Source organism: Dasypus novemcinctus, chromosome 5 (genome assembly GCF_030445035.2).
Source record: "Dasypus novemcinctus isolate mDasNov1 chromosome 5, mDasNov1.1.hap2, whole genome shotgun sequence".
Lineage (NCBI taxonomy): Eukaryota > Metazoa > Chordata > Mammalia > Cingulata > Dasypodidae > Dasypus > Dasypus novemcinctus.
In genome coordinates, this window is record NC_080677.1 from 165217493 (window position 1) to 165233929 (window position 16437).

At 44.9% G+C, this 16437-nt stretch overlaps 1 protein-coding gene across 3 annotated transcripts in view; it reads right to left on the bottom strand.

Annotated features, from left to right (window-relative positions):
• MALRD1 (MAM and LDL receptor class A domain containing 1) overlaps positions 1-16118 on the bottom strand; it is a 688615-nt gene extending 672497 nt beyond the window's left edge. For all 3 annotated transcript variants that reach the window (XM_058297890.1, XM_058297888.1, XM_058297889.1), the window contains exons 1-2: positions 15749-16118; positions 3264-3404 (exon numbers count right to left, since the gene is read on the bottom strand). In XM_058297890.1, the coding sequence (XP_058153873.1) occupies positions 3264-3404; positions 15749-15926 (319 nt within the window). In that variant the 5' untranslated portion in view covers positions 15927-16118. The remainder of the gene's footprint in view (positions 1-3263; positions 3405-15748) is intronic.
• Between the last annotated feature and the right edge of the window lie 319 nt (positions 16119-16437).

Genomic DNA, 16437 nt, shown 5'->3' on the forward strand with positions numbered 1-16437 from the left:
TCCAGGGCCTCTAGAGATCAACAAAACAGGTATGTTTTTAGGGGACTAGAGACTTGGATGAAGGGATCAGAGTAGTAAGATTTCCATGTTGGCAACTTTGGTCCGAGGGCAAGCTGAGAGTGGTCAGTTTATCTCAGATGTGATACACATCTAAACAATGAGAAGAAGGTTTTATTACATTGGCCTAAGCAACCAGGGAAAGGAGACTGGGACAGCCAAGACCACCAGAAAAAAAGAGGAGAATCATAAAAAGACGAATGCCAGAAAATGGTGCCCTGTAGTCTCTGAAAAATCCTTGCCCAAGCCTCTGGGTAAAGCTGAACCTGCTATGCAAAGGAAGTGCTTCAAGCAGCCAAGGCCAAAAGAGCTGGCTTGAGATGTGAACTGCTGTCCACACAGACAAGATAGAGTGTGCAGTTTGACTTTCAGCAAATTATCCATCTGTTAAAACAAGTCATCAACACTCCTAAAGGAATATAACATAATCCAGTCTCCACACCCTGTCCAGGGTTAAGTCTAAAATTATTTGACAAAGAACCAGGAAAATGTAATCATATCATGGGAAAAGACAATCAAGAAAAGGCAACTCTAAGATGACCCAGTTAATGGTTTCAAAACTATTATAACTATGCTCAGTGAGGTAGTGGAAAATATCCTTATGAATGAACGTGGAAGAAATATTAGCAGAGAAATACAGAAGAGAAAATTAAAAACAACCAAATGATAATTTTATAAGTACAAATGCAATAATTGAAATTTTAAAAATAATTGGATGGGCTTAACAGCAAAATGAAGATGTCTGAGAGAAGAAAGACATAATGCGGCAGGGGAAAAAAGCTGAATAAATAATGGCAGGATACTTTCAAAACTGATGGCAAATATAATACATTTCAAATTTAGGAAGCTTAGTTAACTCAAGGGGTTAAAAAAAAAAAATCTCATGCCTAGGCACATTATAGTCAAACTGCTGCAACCCAAAGATAATGACAAAATCTTGAAGCCAGCAAGAGAACAAAGATATTTTAAGTACAAACAACAACAAATAATAATAATTTGAATAACTGTGGAGTTTGCATTAGAAACTAGGGAGAATAGAACACAGTAAAATAATATGTTTAAAGCAACAACAAAACAAAAAATTAAAAAATTATAAAACAGCAGTGAAAACTTCTGTACACAGTGTAAATGTACTTCAAGAATGAAGGCAAAATGAAAGCCTTTTCATGAAAGGATAGCTAATATAATTTATCACCAGCAGAAATTCAGAACAAGAAATAATAAACAAAATTTTTCAAGCTGGAAAGGAATGAAGCAAAAGAAAAACCTGGGTCCTCAAAAGGAATAAAGTATACTGCAAATAACAAATATGTGAATAAATACAGGATATTTTATTCTTAATTTATTCTAATACATATAGCTGCATAAAGTAAAATTATAACATTGATCTGAGATTAATGATGCAATAAATCTGACAACTAAAGCATGAAGGAAGATGAGAAAGGGGTAAGTGGACATCTTGCTTTGTACGTTTTCTGCCTTATTTGTTTAGTTTTCAGCATCAATTCTAACTGACCTTTAAAAACTTGAGGATGTGCGTTGTCATCCTGGATTAATAATCCCTAAAGGTAAGATGTTGGATGATGCCTCTAATAAAGCAACAGAGATAGGATTTTTAAAAATTCAAGAAACCCAAAAGAAGGCAGCAAAGGGAACAGAAGGATCAAAAGCAGAGTGGATAAGCAGAAAACAAATTATAAAATGTAAACATAAACTTAGCCATTTCAACAATTATATTAAATAGAAATGATTAAACACGCCATTAAAATAATAACCAGAATGAATGCAAATGTAAAATCCAGCTCTAGATTTTCTACGAGAAACACGTTTTAGATTCATAGACACAGATAGGTTGGAAACAAAACCAAGCAAAAGTTGTACATAAAAAAAAAAAAAGGAAGAAGTTTCTATATTAATATCAGGCAAAAGAGACCTAAAGACAAATTTCACTACCGTGCTATATATTTTCAAAAACCAACACGACCTCACTCTACCTCTGTATCTGTATATTTTCTCTTCCATTTCATTGGACTTTCTGTTTATTTCTATATCAGTATACTTTTTAAATTTTAGAGCTTTATATTTTCCTCTAATATTTTCTAGAATAAATATTCCCTTTTTACTCTTCTTAATAAACATTTTCTTGGCTATTTCATTTATTTATTGTTTCCAACTTAATACTAAAATTATTTGGTCAAGTTTCAAATGAATAAATCATTTTGTGACTTAACTTGAAATTGTATTACACTGTAAGGTAATTTGGAATGAAATGACATGTTTATTTCCAGGCACATAGTGTATATTTTCATTCTTCAAAATCAAAGCAATTATTACCACATTTCATGAATTATGAGCAAATAAATGTATTTCAAATAAACCAAAAAACAAAAAACAAAAGAACAAAAACCAACTAACACCAGTCTTTAATCACTTTGAGCTCCAGTAGGCTGAAAATATCACACAGAGAGAGTTTTCATGTCTACTAGATTTTCAAATTCAACTCTGAAAACTTCTCAAGGAATTGATTACATGGTGAAAAATATTATTTTAGAGTACTGGTAAATTATTTCAAGAGTAAGCCAATCAAAAATTTTATTAATAATAATGAAATAAGGACTTTTGAATGGGGCCAAGATCTCACCAAGAAAATATTTATTTACACATTTCCAAACAGCTAAAATCTAAAGGCAGCACATTTGTTTATTTCAACAATCTGTACAGAAATATTCATATTTTACTAGTTAACTGTATTTATGAGCAGGATCCATCACTGATTAAAATCGTCAGCTTTCAAACAGCTATGCCAGGCAATATTTTATCTTTTTCCCTCTGTGGCTGGTTCTATTATAACATCCCCACTTTACCCATGGGAACACTGAGACCACACGGCGAGCCGGGTGACATTAGCTGGCTGCCAGGACACAAAGCCATCTAGTCTGACTCCAGAGATCTAAATCAAATCAGATGGCACATGGTGTCCGCTTGTAAAACATCTCAGTTTTCAGTTTTCATATGAATTGCGCCGTTTCATCTCATGATATTTTAGAATTATGACTGTTCTGAAAATGCGTAGGGAATGAATAAAATTAAATGTTAGAACTGTTAATATGTAAATATCACCCAAGATTCTACTCCCCTAATCAACAACTTGAGAATTAAGTAAAAGAAAGAAAGAAAAGAAATGAAAAGATAGTCCAAGGGTTTACCAGTCTTATTGCCATGGTGATCACAAAATGGAGGGGACGGGCCGGTCATGCCGTTTCTCTTTGTCCACCCAAGATGCAGGCTCCGGTCCTGGGTCAGCATACAGAACCCTTCCTCAAAATCACACCTCTCATAATTCGAGCCTAAGAAGAGAAAAAAGAAATTATTCGTTTTCACAATCCCATTTGGCATCCTTAAGACAATAGGGAAACAGAAAGCTTAGCAATAAAGGGCAAATTCAGGTTAACCTAACGATTATTCTTCACATTTTAAGTTTACTCGGTTAATGCAAAGCTTGTGCGCATATGACATTCTAATAAACAACACCACCCCGTGTGGCCAAGGAGAAAGAGGTCTCGGGGTCAGAGGCGGAGGACCTGCTCCTGGTGTTGCTTCTCGGGCCACCAGGAGCCACAGCATCCTGGAGAGACGTCTCTACTCCGAGAGACCAGAGCTGAGCGTCCCCCCCATCCACCGCGGGTGGTTGTCGAGGCCCTAACGTGCACCTCTATCAAGTACCTGACACGCTGCTGGGTCCCCGGCACCACAGCACGCTAGGAAGTACTACCCAGGGCGCCTTCTGCTCTTCCTCGGGATGAGACCCTTGGGATCGCAGAGCCCCTCTCATCCACGGTGATCCTGTACCCCCAGAGTTAATCACGCCGGTCCCCAGACACTCGGCTCTGTTACCACACAAGGGCATTTTCATTGGCTCTTCTTTTATTATAAACCGGGCACAAGGGATCCAAGAGCTTTGGGAGAAGCAGAAGGACATTTGCCACCACCAGCCCAGGCTAGTCCATAATTCAACATATTCAACAACTGCCAGCGTCACTCTCTAGAAAATGGGTGATTTCTGCCAGAAACAGCCCCTGCTGGGATCTAGTCTGTGGACACTGAGAGGATCCCTCTTCAACAGGTTCCTTCTTGCCCTAAATTCAGGTCGAATTAGCCATAGTGGGAGTAAATGTGCTGGTTATTAGTTAGTGCATGGCAGCCTAATTGCGAGAACATGAATTTAATTTTATCACACTTTTTTGGTTAAAAAATATTATGTAATAACAATAGCTCTAGATGACCCTTAGATTATGCATATGGGCACTAAACAGTAATTTAGAAATATTACTTTTAAACAACATTAGCTAAACTTGCTTTCTAGTATTCCTTTTAGATCATTCATTTTAAAAATTTTGCCAGTCAGCTGTATCCTGTAATAATAGTGAAAACTCTCCTCGCTACAATTTATTGAGCTTGTTGCATATGAGACATGCTACTTGCAATCATTTACTTACTCCTCATGACAGCTGCAAGGGGCAGGCATTTTGCTACATTTTAACTTTTAAGGACCACAGAAGAGATCTTAGAAACAGAGACCTTGTCCAAGGCAGCAGGTGCCAGGGCTCCAGGTTTTCTGACCCCAGAGCGTGGACTCTTGAGCTTTGCTCTGAGGCCGATTGTTAATACACTGCCCCATTTTTATTGGGGACCTGGAATTAGTTCCATCAGGGCTTCTCGTCAGTCTGAACTGCCAGGCTTGCATCATTCCATCCAAAAGCAAATAAATCGGATGAGACTATGAATCGTACCATGGTTAAGTTTACAATTTCCATAAAGCTTTTTGAAATATTCAGAATAGCTGGAACAACCCAGTGATTACCTGGGAATCCAGCTGACAAAAAATGAACTAAATCATAGAGTCAAAACTGTCATTCCATTAACTGTGCATCTATCTACATAACTATCCATTTTCAAGTTTCCTTTAGTTCCCAGAAATTTCTACAAATGATCTATTTCTGATTATAAAATGAAGTATCTCCTAAAATATCTTATCAGTACATTTTAGCAAGTATGTATATGAAAATGCACACACATTCTCACACAGATGTTAAATAGTTTTCTAAATACCAAGACATTACCTTGCAGTCCAATTGCTTAACTGACTAATTGACATCCATTTGCAAAGTCATTTGTTCTTTTTATATAGAAAGATGATGATTTCTGGAAATGTTATAACTAGAAAAATAGCTAAATGGAGCATTTTCCCTTCTAAACAGCCTCAACAAGAGTCCTTTTTCTTATGAAATGAGTCCAGTGAGCATCCATTTTCAGCTAATTCTTACAAAGACGCAACCACAAACTTCAGTAATTGCTGGATTACTCAAAAGTGCAGGAGAGGGAAGCAGACTTGGCCCAGTGGTTAGGGCGTCCGCCTACCACACGGGAGGTCCGCGGTTCAAACCCCGGGCCTCCTTGACCCGTGTGGAGCTGGCCCACGCACAGTGCTGATGCGCGCAAGGAGTGCCCTGCCACGCAGAGGTGTCCCCCACGTAGGGGAGCCCCACGCGCAAGGAGTGCGCCCCGTGAGGAGAGCCGCCCAGTGCAAAAGAAAGTGCAGCCTGCCCAGGAATGGCGCCGCACACACGGAGAGCTGACACAATAAGATGACGCAACAAAAAGAGACACAGATTCCCGTGCCGCTGATGATAGAAGCAGTCACAGAAGAACACACAGTGAATGGACACAGAGAGCAGACAATGGAGCGGGGGTGGGGGGGAATAAAAAATAAAATCTTAAAAAAAAAATGCATGAGAAAGTTTTCTCAGTATTCGTTTTTCCCTCAGTTGAGAGTTTCATTGTAAAGCCATTCAAACAACTTCTCTTGAGTTGTGGCTGGCTTGCCTTCACTTTCCTATGCCTCCAGACCGAAGCTACTTGCCATAATGAAATCTGTCCCCCTGCAGATTCCTGCTGGCCCAGCCAGCCACAAACCCTCGAGGACTTCGCGTGGGTGGGTAGATCGAGCACGAGGAGGGCACGGGGAACGGCCAGCAGAGCCCACGGTCCCGGGATCGTTGAGCTTGGGGAACACATCACTCGATTACAACTTTATGATACCCCAAGTCAGACTACCGTAGTCTAAGAGCAAGAAAGGCGCAAGGCCGTGGCTGAGGGTTGCCTGGAAGGGCCAGTTACATCCCGAATCGGCTTCTGCAGGGCCGGACTCATTCAGCATCCACTGAAGAGCCCCTCACCGACTCACTAACACCGTAATGAAAGAAAAACACTCAATTAACTCCCAGGGCGGTAATCAGCTCAGGGCAGGCCGCTGAGGAAAGGGGGAGGATGGGCCACGGTCTCAGGCGTGGTGGCAGTGACGAGCAGGGCCAGGGTCGCCTCAGGCAGGGCCAGGGTCGCCTCAGGCAAGGGCGGTGGGTGCGGCCCCAGGAGCAGGGCCAGGGTCGCCTCAGGCAGGGCCAGGGTCACCTCAGGCAAGGGTAGCGCGTGCAGCACCACAGAGCGAGGGTCTCGGGAGGCAGAGCAAGCCGGGGACCATCTACGAAGCGGAAGGGGAGGCAGGACATGCCGAGACAGCCACGCATTTCACAACGTCACCCGCCGAAAAGTCCCATGAGGCACACGGTAGCCTCTCCGTAATAACTGAATCCTGCCCTTCCTGAGGAAAGCTGTGTGTCCCATCACCACAAAAATCTCAATGCATTGTATTGCTTTGGAAAGTTCTTCCCTTCGCATTGATAATATGTATCTTCATAAAGAATTGTATCCCTTAATCTCATTTTCCCTGTAAATTTTAGTGGTCAGTTCCTGAAAAGGGTGAAATGAATCCAAAATAGTCAAATTAAATAAAGGTAAATTTTAATTATGCTCTGTAGCAGTTTGATGAGGTTATGAATTCCAAAAATAGATATTGGATTGTGTTTGTAATCTTGTCTGTACCTGGGCGTGATTAGGGCTTTGATTGGGCCACGTCATTAGGGCACTGAGTCCCCACCCCTTGGTGGGTGGGAGACTCAGATAAAAGGACAGAGTGGGAGGCATTTTTTGTTGGAGTTTTGATTTGGAGTTTGATGCTGGAGTCTTGAGCTGGAGCCAGGAAAAGAACCCAGAGGATTAGACACAGCTCCTTAGACACAGCAGAAACTCCCAAGAGACAGAGCCATTCCCCTCTAGAGCTGGCCTTGTGGAGGAAACAAAGGACCTGAGCCCAGAGAGAAGCAAGGCCTGGGAAGAGAGGAACCTGGCAAATGTTGCCTGCCATCTTGCTCCAACACATGGAAATGGACTTTGTTGAGGGATGTCACTTATGCTTTATGGCCTGGTATCTGTAAGCTCCTGCCCCAGATAAATACCCTTTATAAAAACCAACCCATTTCTGGTATTTTGCATCAACGCCCCTTTGGCTGACTAATACATGCTCAAAAGTAAATTTCAATGAAAGACTGCTATTATTTGGCTCTGCTGTTCGAAAGTATTGCTTTAATATTTTTATTGAGACAGATCCAGGAAAAACCCTGATTCACAAAGGTCTAAAATAGTGAGTAAGCCTAGAACTACCACAGCTCACACAAGGATTCTCACAGATTACTGACTTATTCACCTCATCTCGTTGCCTTTAACCCCAAGTCCCTGAGACCATCTTTGGCAAGATTTGTCTCACTGATGGTAGCTTTGCCAGTGAGAAAAGGACTACCAAACCATGTTTCAACCTTGCCTCGTCTGAGGAGCAGTGGCCTCAGAGGCGGCCTCCAGGCTTTCCCGCTGTCTGGTGGCCTCTGCAGAGAGGTTTGGCAAGGCACTGGCATTTGGCCCAGCATAAGGCACGCTCACGTTTGTATGATATACATTACACGCTGGTGACATATAACTCTCTCTTCCCGAGAAGCAGCTTGGCCAGAAGAGCTGAGGGTTTCCAGCAGCTTCTGTAATGGTGAATGTAGTGTCCTGAAGAGAAAGTCGTATCTCTTGCATGGACAATCTTTCCAGTAAGAAAACCATTTCATGAACAAAACGAACGCCTATCATTTTTTACCCAAACAAGATTTGAATTTCTCTCAACATGAGTAAAATTTCCCTCTCAAATTCAGTCAAGCATTTCAAGACTTATCCACTGAAAGTCACAGTAATTTCTAAATAGTTCAGAACATTATATTTCTTTCCAATTTCTTTTAGGGAAACGCTCGTAAAAGCTGGGAAGCAAAATCCTTTGCCTTGATAAATTTGATGTCTTTCACAGCAGAATGCAAACCGTCTCTCAGAATTCCTTGCCAAGCTCTTCTTTCCAGCACAGTCGTGCAGAGAGGACATTGTTGACAATACCTACAAAAGGTGATGGCGAGCGCAGCATGACAGGAACTCTACGACCAGAGAGCGGTTTCTGGGGACATTCTGCTCGTGGGGAGAAGCAGCTCACCCTTTGATGTTCCAGGTGGCCAAGGCTGCCAAGCTGCTACAACAAATACCACACGCTGACTGGCCTCCCAACAGGAATTTACTGGCTCGCAGTTCCAGAGACGAGCGCGCACGGGCGTCGGGCAGGCCGGGCTTCCTCCCGCGCTGGCGCTGCCCCCGCCGTCCCTGGCCTCCTTGGCTTGCGTCTCGGCCTGCCTCGCCCGCCGCTCTCCTCCGTCCGCTCTCCAGCTCATCTGGCCTCCCGATTCCGGCTCCACTGGTGGAGTCCAAGTTCCCTCCGTTGCTCAGGCCTCTGGTCGTGTGACTACGTCCTGCCTTCGTCAGCTTGGCGACACACAGATGGGATCTGGAAGACCCTCCTCACAAATGAGTGCCCTCCTTGCCTGAGAACATTTCAGACCCCCAGGAAGGGGATGGAGATGAGGAACATGCCTTCTGGGGGCACAGGATTGGCTCTACCACAGCAGGAGCACGAAACTTTCAACGGGAGCTTCCAAGCAGAAAGTCCTTCTTTGTTGACGATATCAATTTGCACACTTGAGGGAAAAATAATAGGAACAGAAGGAGTCGGGTTTTTTTTCCAATTCCGTGGTGAAATGAAAAAGGGAAGCTGGCAGTTGCCCCAGTCATCCGTTTGGCCAGCCCGTGCTAGCAGCCAGCCCGGCGGTCTGCATCTGTAATCTTTAGGGGTAATCCATCTTCCAGGACGTGGGGAGAACCGGGTAGAGCTCTGGCACTGGTGGAACTGCCAGCGTTGCTTTCCTTGACCACCTTCAGATAGTAAAAGAACTGTGTGCAGCTCTGGAGAGAAGGACATCACCTGACAGAGGCACACCTGATCGTTATTATTATTGCTATTGTTTCACTTAAAGTCACAAAGCACTCCCAGGTGCATGGCTCTACCACGTGCTCCCTGGTGTTGCAGTTATGGGTCAAGATCAGATTCCAGGCCAGTAGTGGGCTCTCCGGTGTGAAGATGCCCTGCAGCCAGCCAGCGTCCCCAGTGGGGGAGAGCGTCTCCGCGTCTCCACAGACAAGGGCACTGCCGCTTTGCTCTCGTTCTCAGAGACGAACGAGCAATCCAAACTGCAGCGGCTCATCGCTTCTTTGACATCTCCACGTCCTCACTGTGAGCCACTCCCAACACCCAAAAATATTTAGGAAATGCTGTGTGTTACATGACTGTAGGAAGCCAAGTCACCCAGGGACTGCCCCGGGGAGCAGTGCCTAATCGAGTCATCTGACATGAAAAGTGCTTTACGAGGACGGCTTCCAACCTCACAGGAAGGGAATCGAACAGACACACACCAGCCTGTGCCAGCCCTGGGAAGGAGATGGTGTCTCCTACGGGAAAAATTAGTCGAGGAAAGAGTAAGGTGAACATGGAAATGATAACAGCTCTTTAAACGTGTGTATTTTAACTAAATAACAGAAGTCTAAATGAAGACATGCATGCCCTTCTATTATTAGTGAAAGTACGTACGTGTAATTTCCTTTTGCTATCCTTTGCTCACTGGAAAAAATTCCAGGCTCTCCTCCATAAAAGATTCAACAAGCATTCCATAAATTCATTTTCTTTGCTTAAGAAGAGGTACATTTCCTGTTAAAATATTCAAGGCCCTTTAGGTTTTGTGACTCAAGCTTTTTTGAAATTTCTTCCCCCCTTAATTCCTAAGGTTTTGCCTTAACCTTAACCTCAGTTGCGTTCTTCAAGAGCTCCTGTCTACATCGGGGGACAGCCCAGACGTCCACGTGCACGGCATCAGGGCTGCTTCGGCCCCTTCAGAACCTTCAGGGTGGAGCATCCTGGGACAAATCTCTTTTCTTCACTTCCTTAGATGTGACCCCTCCCTTGGTCACTGCCCTAGGAAAATGAGAGACATGATAATGAGGGTGCAAAGTGAAGCACCGTTTAATTATGGCTAAAAACCAGTTTTTGAATAAGCTGAAGGCAGGTCTGAATGAAGCAGGGCAGGTACCTAATGCAGTAGGATTAGAGCTGGATGGACCAGCTCTGGGGACCAAAGGAGAGGGAGAGAAAGAAGCTCTGACCTCAGCCAAGCCACATGCAAAGCTACTGGCCTTGTAAGAGGGCAGGCCCCTACTGAGCCACAGAGACCAGTGCACACCTTCAAACACACCTGCACCTGCAAGCCAACACACCTTCTCAAACACACCTGCACCTGCAAGCCAACACACCTTTTCAAAACACACCTGAACCTGCACTTACGGGTCAAGATCAAATTCAGGTCACCTACTCAGATATACCTGTACCAACAGGTACCAATGGGCCAACACACCTGAGGACAGGTTGACTTCTCAGATGCTCCAAAACCAAAAGGCATTGATGGGACAATACACCTACTGGCACCCACAGCCAACACACTTGGTGACAGGTCACCTCAGGTGTACCCACATGTTGTGGGCCTGGCTTATCTGTTACACCTGTTCTATTTAGATGTTGCAGTTGTCCCCTACTATAGATGCTGCTGCAATTCAGATAGCAAACAGCTGCTTGGTAGTTTCCAATAATTACGAGGTGGAAACTAGGGTCGAGGCTCTCAGGTCCAAAAGCTGTGAGTTCCCTGGTCCCAGCTTTATCTCCTCTCTTGTGTGTCTCTCTCTTTGACCTTCATTTCATAAAGTTCTGCATTGCCTTCCCTTCGAGTCAGCCTATCGCTGAGGCTGATTGTAGCACCCGCACTAATGGGCACTGACAGGCCAGCACACCTGTGGACAGGCCCCTTTGCAGATGCACCTGCACTGACAGGCCAGCACACCTGTGGACAGATCGCCTTCTCATTTTACTTATGATGATTTGATACCTGAAACTTTTAATTTATATATCCTAATTTACTCATATTTTCTTTTCATTTATCTGTTGTCCTTTAGAACATAAAAATGACCTTCCCCACCCCAGTATTTAATCAACATCACTATTCAACAAACATATAAGGAGGATTTATTATACTTCAAAGCAAAAGAAACTTTCCCCGACTTTTCAAAACTTAGATTCAAGAGGAATAAAGACTATGACTTCATTTTTAATATTTAATGTGTCATCCCTCAGAATTATTACATCTGTGAAGTTGATAGGGAACTTATTTCATGAATTTGCCTCAGTTTCACGTGCTGCATTTAATAAATACAGTCCACCCTTCATGGAATTAATAGCAAGGGTTCTAGACTTATAGGTGGCGGCGAACTCCAGCTCCTGCACAGAAGAGCGCTGAGTCCTTTGACACTTTATTTCACCTAATCTGAGCCTCATTTTTCTAAAGTGTACATGGAACAACAGCAGAGCCTGCTAGCTTAGAATTTGGTGAAGAGTAAATGAGAGCCTGGACAAGAATTGCTTAACAGTGTCTGAAATATAGTAAGCACTGCGTAAAGACCAGCTAGAATTATCATTCTCTAACTATGTCATTCCCAGCTGATCTGGGATGCTTACCGTTTTTAATAGTCATATTCTTTTCAATTTTTACTAGAACACTTGTGGGTTTACAGAACAATCATGTATAAAGTACAGGATTCCCATATCCTACCCTAATATCAGCACATTGCCATATTCTTTTCTCATTGTAAACTTTCACTGTGTTTGTTTATAATTGTACGACTGTAAACCTATTAATGACAGTTCCTCCTTATTCTTCTTTTATTCTTTCCTTTTCTGGCTGACTATTCTCACTATTTTTCTAGAAGCATTTGCAAATCACTTGATCAAATTTTACAAATTACTCTGGTTAGATTTTCTGTTCATTCAATTAGCATAAATCTATTCAGTAAAAAAGTATCTATTTATACAATTGAAGCATCCCATTAAATGGCATAGCCTTGCCATGAATCTTTATATTTCTGTATATCTCTAATTTTTCTAATTGTCTCCAGTTAGATTCTACATATTTATTATTAGATTTGTTCTTCAGATATAAAATTATGTTGCTACTTAAAAGAGTATTTTTAAGTATTTTATGGCTTGTTTCATGACAACACACATAAAACGTTTTGTATTCAATGTAGAGATAAGGTGAATATTGCATGTGAAATCTCACATTTCACTCTGTTAATGCTTTAGCTTCAAGTACTTCAGTGAAGCAATTACTTTTAAAAGCAGTTGACTTTCATGTCATCTGATTAAAGACAGATTTTGAGATTGCACCTCCTAGGTAATTTCCACGCTTTTCATGTATACATTTAGACTTATAAAGAAATAAATATATATTGAAAAGCCATTCGTTGCTAAATTACATACACACCAAAAAGCTTGGTAAAAGAAATCAGGTGAAACCTTAAAACTTCATGACTTATTACATCCAGTCATAAATATAGACGGCTATCTCCTTCTAAAATACTAGCACAAATAGATAAGTTCTAGCACATGACATCTAGACAGAGGAAAAAGTAGATTGAATGTATTTTTTCTCTTTTGAATTACCGTAAAGTTGGTGCTAAAAGAGAATGTACATAGCAGCTAATTTTAATATTAACTTCAAGTACGCAAAAGTCATCATCTAAGTTTGCCTCCTGGGATTGAGGGGCTCCCCAGGCCCCGGTGGTGGGGTGCAGCTCAACACTTTATTACCAGGACGTTTAACATCAGTCTCCCGGTTGATTTGGATCTAACCGTGACAACAAGAGCAACCCTACTGCCTTACTGTAAAGTGACAATAAAGCAGAGTGAAACCTTTGTGCATCACATAAGTTTCAACAATAGCTAGAAGAGAAGCTAGACTGCCTCTGTGCTTGCTATAATGGCTCTGGTATCAAAAGAAATAAAGAAATTAAAATAAAACGAGAGTGGCCAGTCATTGGGGGTCGTCATGGAAGATGACAACGCAACACTGGAAACATTACGAAAAAAAGAAGGAAAAAAAGCCGCATCAGTACCACAACATACATCTCCTGGGCTGGACCCGGCCACAGGTGCCAATAATTTCTAATAAACTGGGATGTTTTTAACACTAGACCCAGCAGTTTTTATCCCTGCAATTTATTTTTATTGGTCAAGATATAGTAAATGTTTAATATAGTATATGCATAGAATTGATGATTCAGTTATTCTAAGTCAAATTTCTTTTGAAAAATACGATTTAAATGAACAGGTCAAGTCTTAAAAGGAAGTCCATCCTACAAAATAAGAAAAACCTGTTAGAATCAGAGCATCTGTTATTCAACTTCAACATGCCAGCTTTAGCACACAAAGTCAACAACGAATCAGCTTCTTCGAGGTCTCGCCATCTGGACTTTCGGGGGACACAGCGTACTGGACTTTTTTGGAATGTGACTATTTTAATGCCATGGTGAATTAGTTACAAGGTGTGGCCTGCAGGTCAGCATCCCAGCCTACGGGAGCCCTTGGGGGGCGGCATCAAGCCCTCGTGGGGTGCACAGGGGAGCCCCGTGCTCGAAAGGGACTCTCAGTTGTAGCCACACATCTTAAATAAAACCCCAAATGCCCCTCCTCAGAAACGAAAACGAAAAGCCGAAAGGTGACCCCCCAACTAAAACCGGACCTGCTGATTCGCGGCTCCGCTCCTCCTTTCTCCGAGGCTGCGAGCCTTGAGCCCTTCCCACGCAGCCCCCCTTCCACCCGGCCTCCCGGGGCAGGCCGCGGTGACAGCTCAGCCAGGGGGCGGGCGGGGGGCTCAGGCTGTCCCCCCAGGACGAGCAGCCCCGCCTCCCTCTGCTGCTCCCGAGCCAGGCGGGGACCGCCTCCCCGGCCCTAGGCACGCAGCCGCTCGGCCCCCTTGGCTGAGCTGTGTCCTCAGCAGCTCCCGAGGCTGGGGTGGGACCAGCCCCTGCTGGGGGGAACCGCCGATGCCTCCCCCCACAGAGGAGGACCCCTCAGTGCTGGCTGCCCTGGTCTAAGGCCAGACCGGCTGAGTGAGGGGCAAGGCCCAGGGGCAGAGCCCTGGGTGGGCAGAAGACAAGGGAAAAGGCCTAGAAGGCGCACTGAGCTTATCAGAGCAAGCAGGACAAAACACGTCCAGGTGCCCTGAAATAACAGCGTGCGCCTCCAGACGGCGATCAGCTGATTCCACAGCGCCTGCCGGCCTCGGGAGCCTCCGCAAGGCAGGAAAAGGGTTCCTAAGGTGTTTCTTTACAACGACGGCGTGGGCGGGAAGGACACACCGTCCCCGCGGCTGTCACCGGGCAGTAGGAGCTGTGGACACACACACGTGTCCAGCCACCTCTTCCCATGGTGGCCTGACCCCTTGGCCATCGGGATGACTCCAGGGGGCAACACGGCGCTTCCCACCTGTGAGAGGGGGTGGATGTCACCTTGGAACCTCTCATGGCAAAGTGGAGAGCCGAGCCCACACACTGGAGGGTCCACCCGGGCCCCGAGCCCAGCCCTGCACCCTCCGAAGCCCGGGCTCTCCCCAGACCAGAGCTGGCCACCTGTGCAGTCAGGACCAGCTCCTTCCGGGGTCCAACAAACCCAAGAAAGATTGACCCCCAGATCCAAGATTCCCATTGAATATCTCCACACTGAACTCAAACTCCAGCTCATCGTTCCCATCACAACACGAAAGCATGTTAAAGCTACAGCAACAAGCGTCTTTTGAACTCTGCTCCACTGATAAAACGTTAAAAGTTTTGTTTCTTTTCCCTTTTCTATCACCGACCACCCTGATTGAAAACACAAACTAACAGGAATTCCGTTTCCCGGCGTCCAGTTAGAATCTGCGCCGCCTGACATTGTCTGGTTGGGGTAATTTTATATCTGGCCCCGGCTTAGGCCGCCGGGCTGCTGTGACATACCACGGCACGGCGGGCTTCAACCACTGAAAGCCACTGCCCCACGGTTTTGGAGGCCAGAACTCCAAACACGAGGCCTCGCCTGCGCCTTCTGGACGCGGCCACCGCTTTGGGGTTCCTCGGCTCACGGGGTCGCCTCCCCCACGGCGCGCTGCCCCGCGCCCCGTGTGTTCTGGCTTCCCCGACAATGCCCAGACTCTCTGCCTTAAAGTCTCCCACAGGGGGCTGAGGGCCCGCCCTGGTTCCGTTTGTCTCATCTAAACAACCTGGGAAGGTCCAACGCTCAAATGAGCCCATGCCATAACTGACCTTCCATCCCCAGTGGTCCTTTCTGTGAGGGGACCCACAGCGCCAGGCCACGCTTCACACTGGACACGCCCAATCCCACAGCCGTCCCTGTCGCAAAGCGCCGTGTGGGTCTGTGCCCACTCAGGCCCAGGGCCGGGCGTCCCGCGACTGCTCAGGCCCCAGTTTTAAGACCCTCGGGGCCGGGGAACCGCGAGCAGGGGCCACTCACAGTGCTGCTCATCGCTGCCATCCCCGCACTGGGCTGTGAAGTCGCACACGCTGCCCGGGGCCAAGAGGGCCCCATTGCCACATCGGAAGGCGGCTGTTCCCTGCTGAGCCAGAGTGGAAAGGACAGCGCAGGACATCCAGAGGAAAGAGCCGGCTGCGCCCCCCGGGATCGCGGGCATCCTGGCCGGACGGGCCTCCCTGGAAACACCGGTCACGGGCCAGGAGAGTCCATGGCTGGAGTCCTCCCCTCCTTCTGCCCCGTCTTCCTTTCCAGGCTCGCTTCTCGTAACTGGAGGCTTTGGGCACGGCCTCTCTGCTTCTCTAATGGGCAACTCCCAGCCAGTCCATTCGCTCTTTCCAAGGAGTCTTTGGAAAATATTTAACGAGCAATTGCACCATTTCTATATCTAGCTGAATATGGACATTTATTGCCCTATATATACCATGTTTAAACAGTTTAAGCCTTTATGGCCATGCTATTTCCTGAAAGAAAAAAAACCACAAAGGGCAGGTACATAAATGCAAAAAAAAACATAGTAGACTATAAATAACGTAGAAATGTTCTGTCAATTTCTATGCTTACTTAGTCACATTCGTGCAATTTAGAACATTATTGTGGTTTCTAAAACTTATTCAAGTATCTCAAGCTCAGTGATTAAAATTGGTCTATGAGAATGAAATATTCTTTAT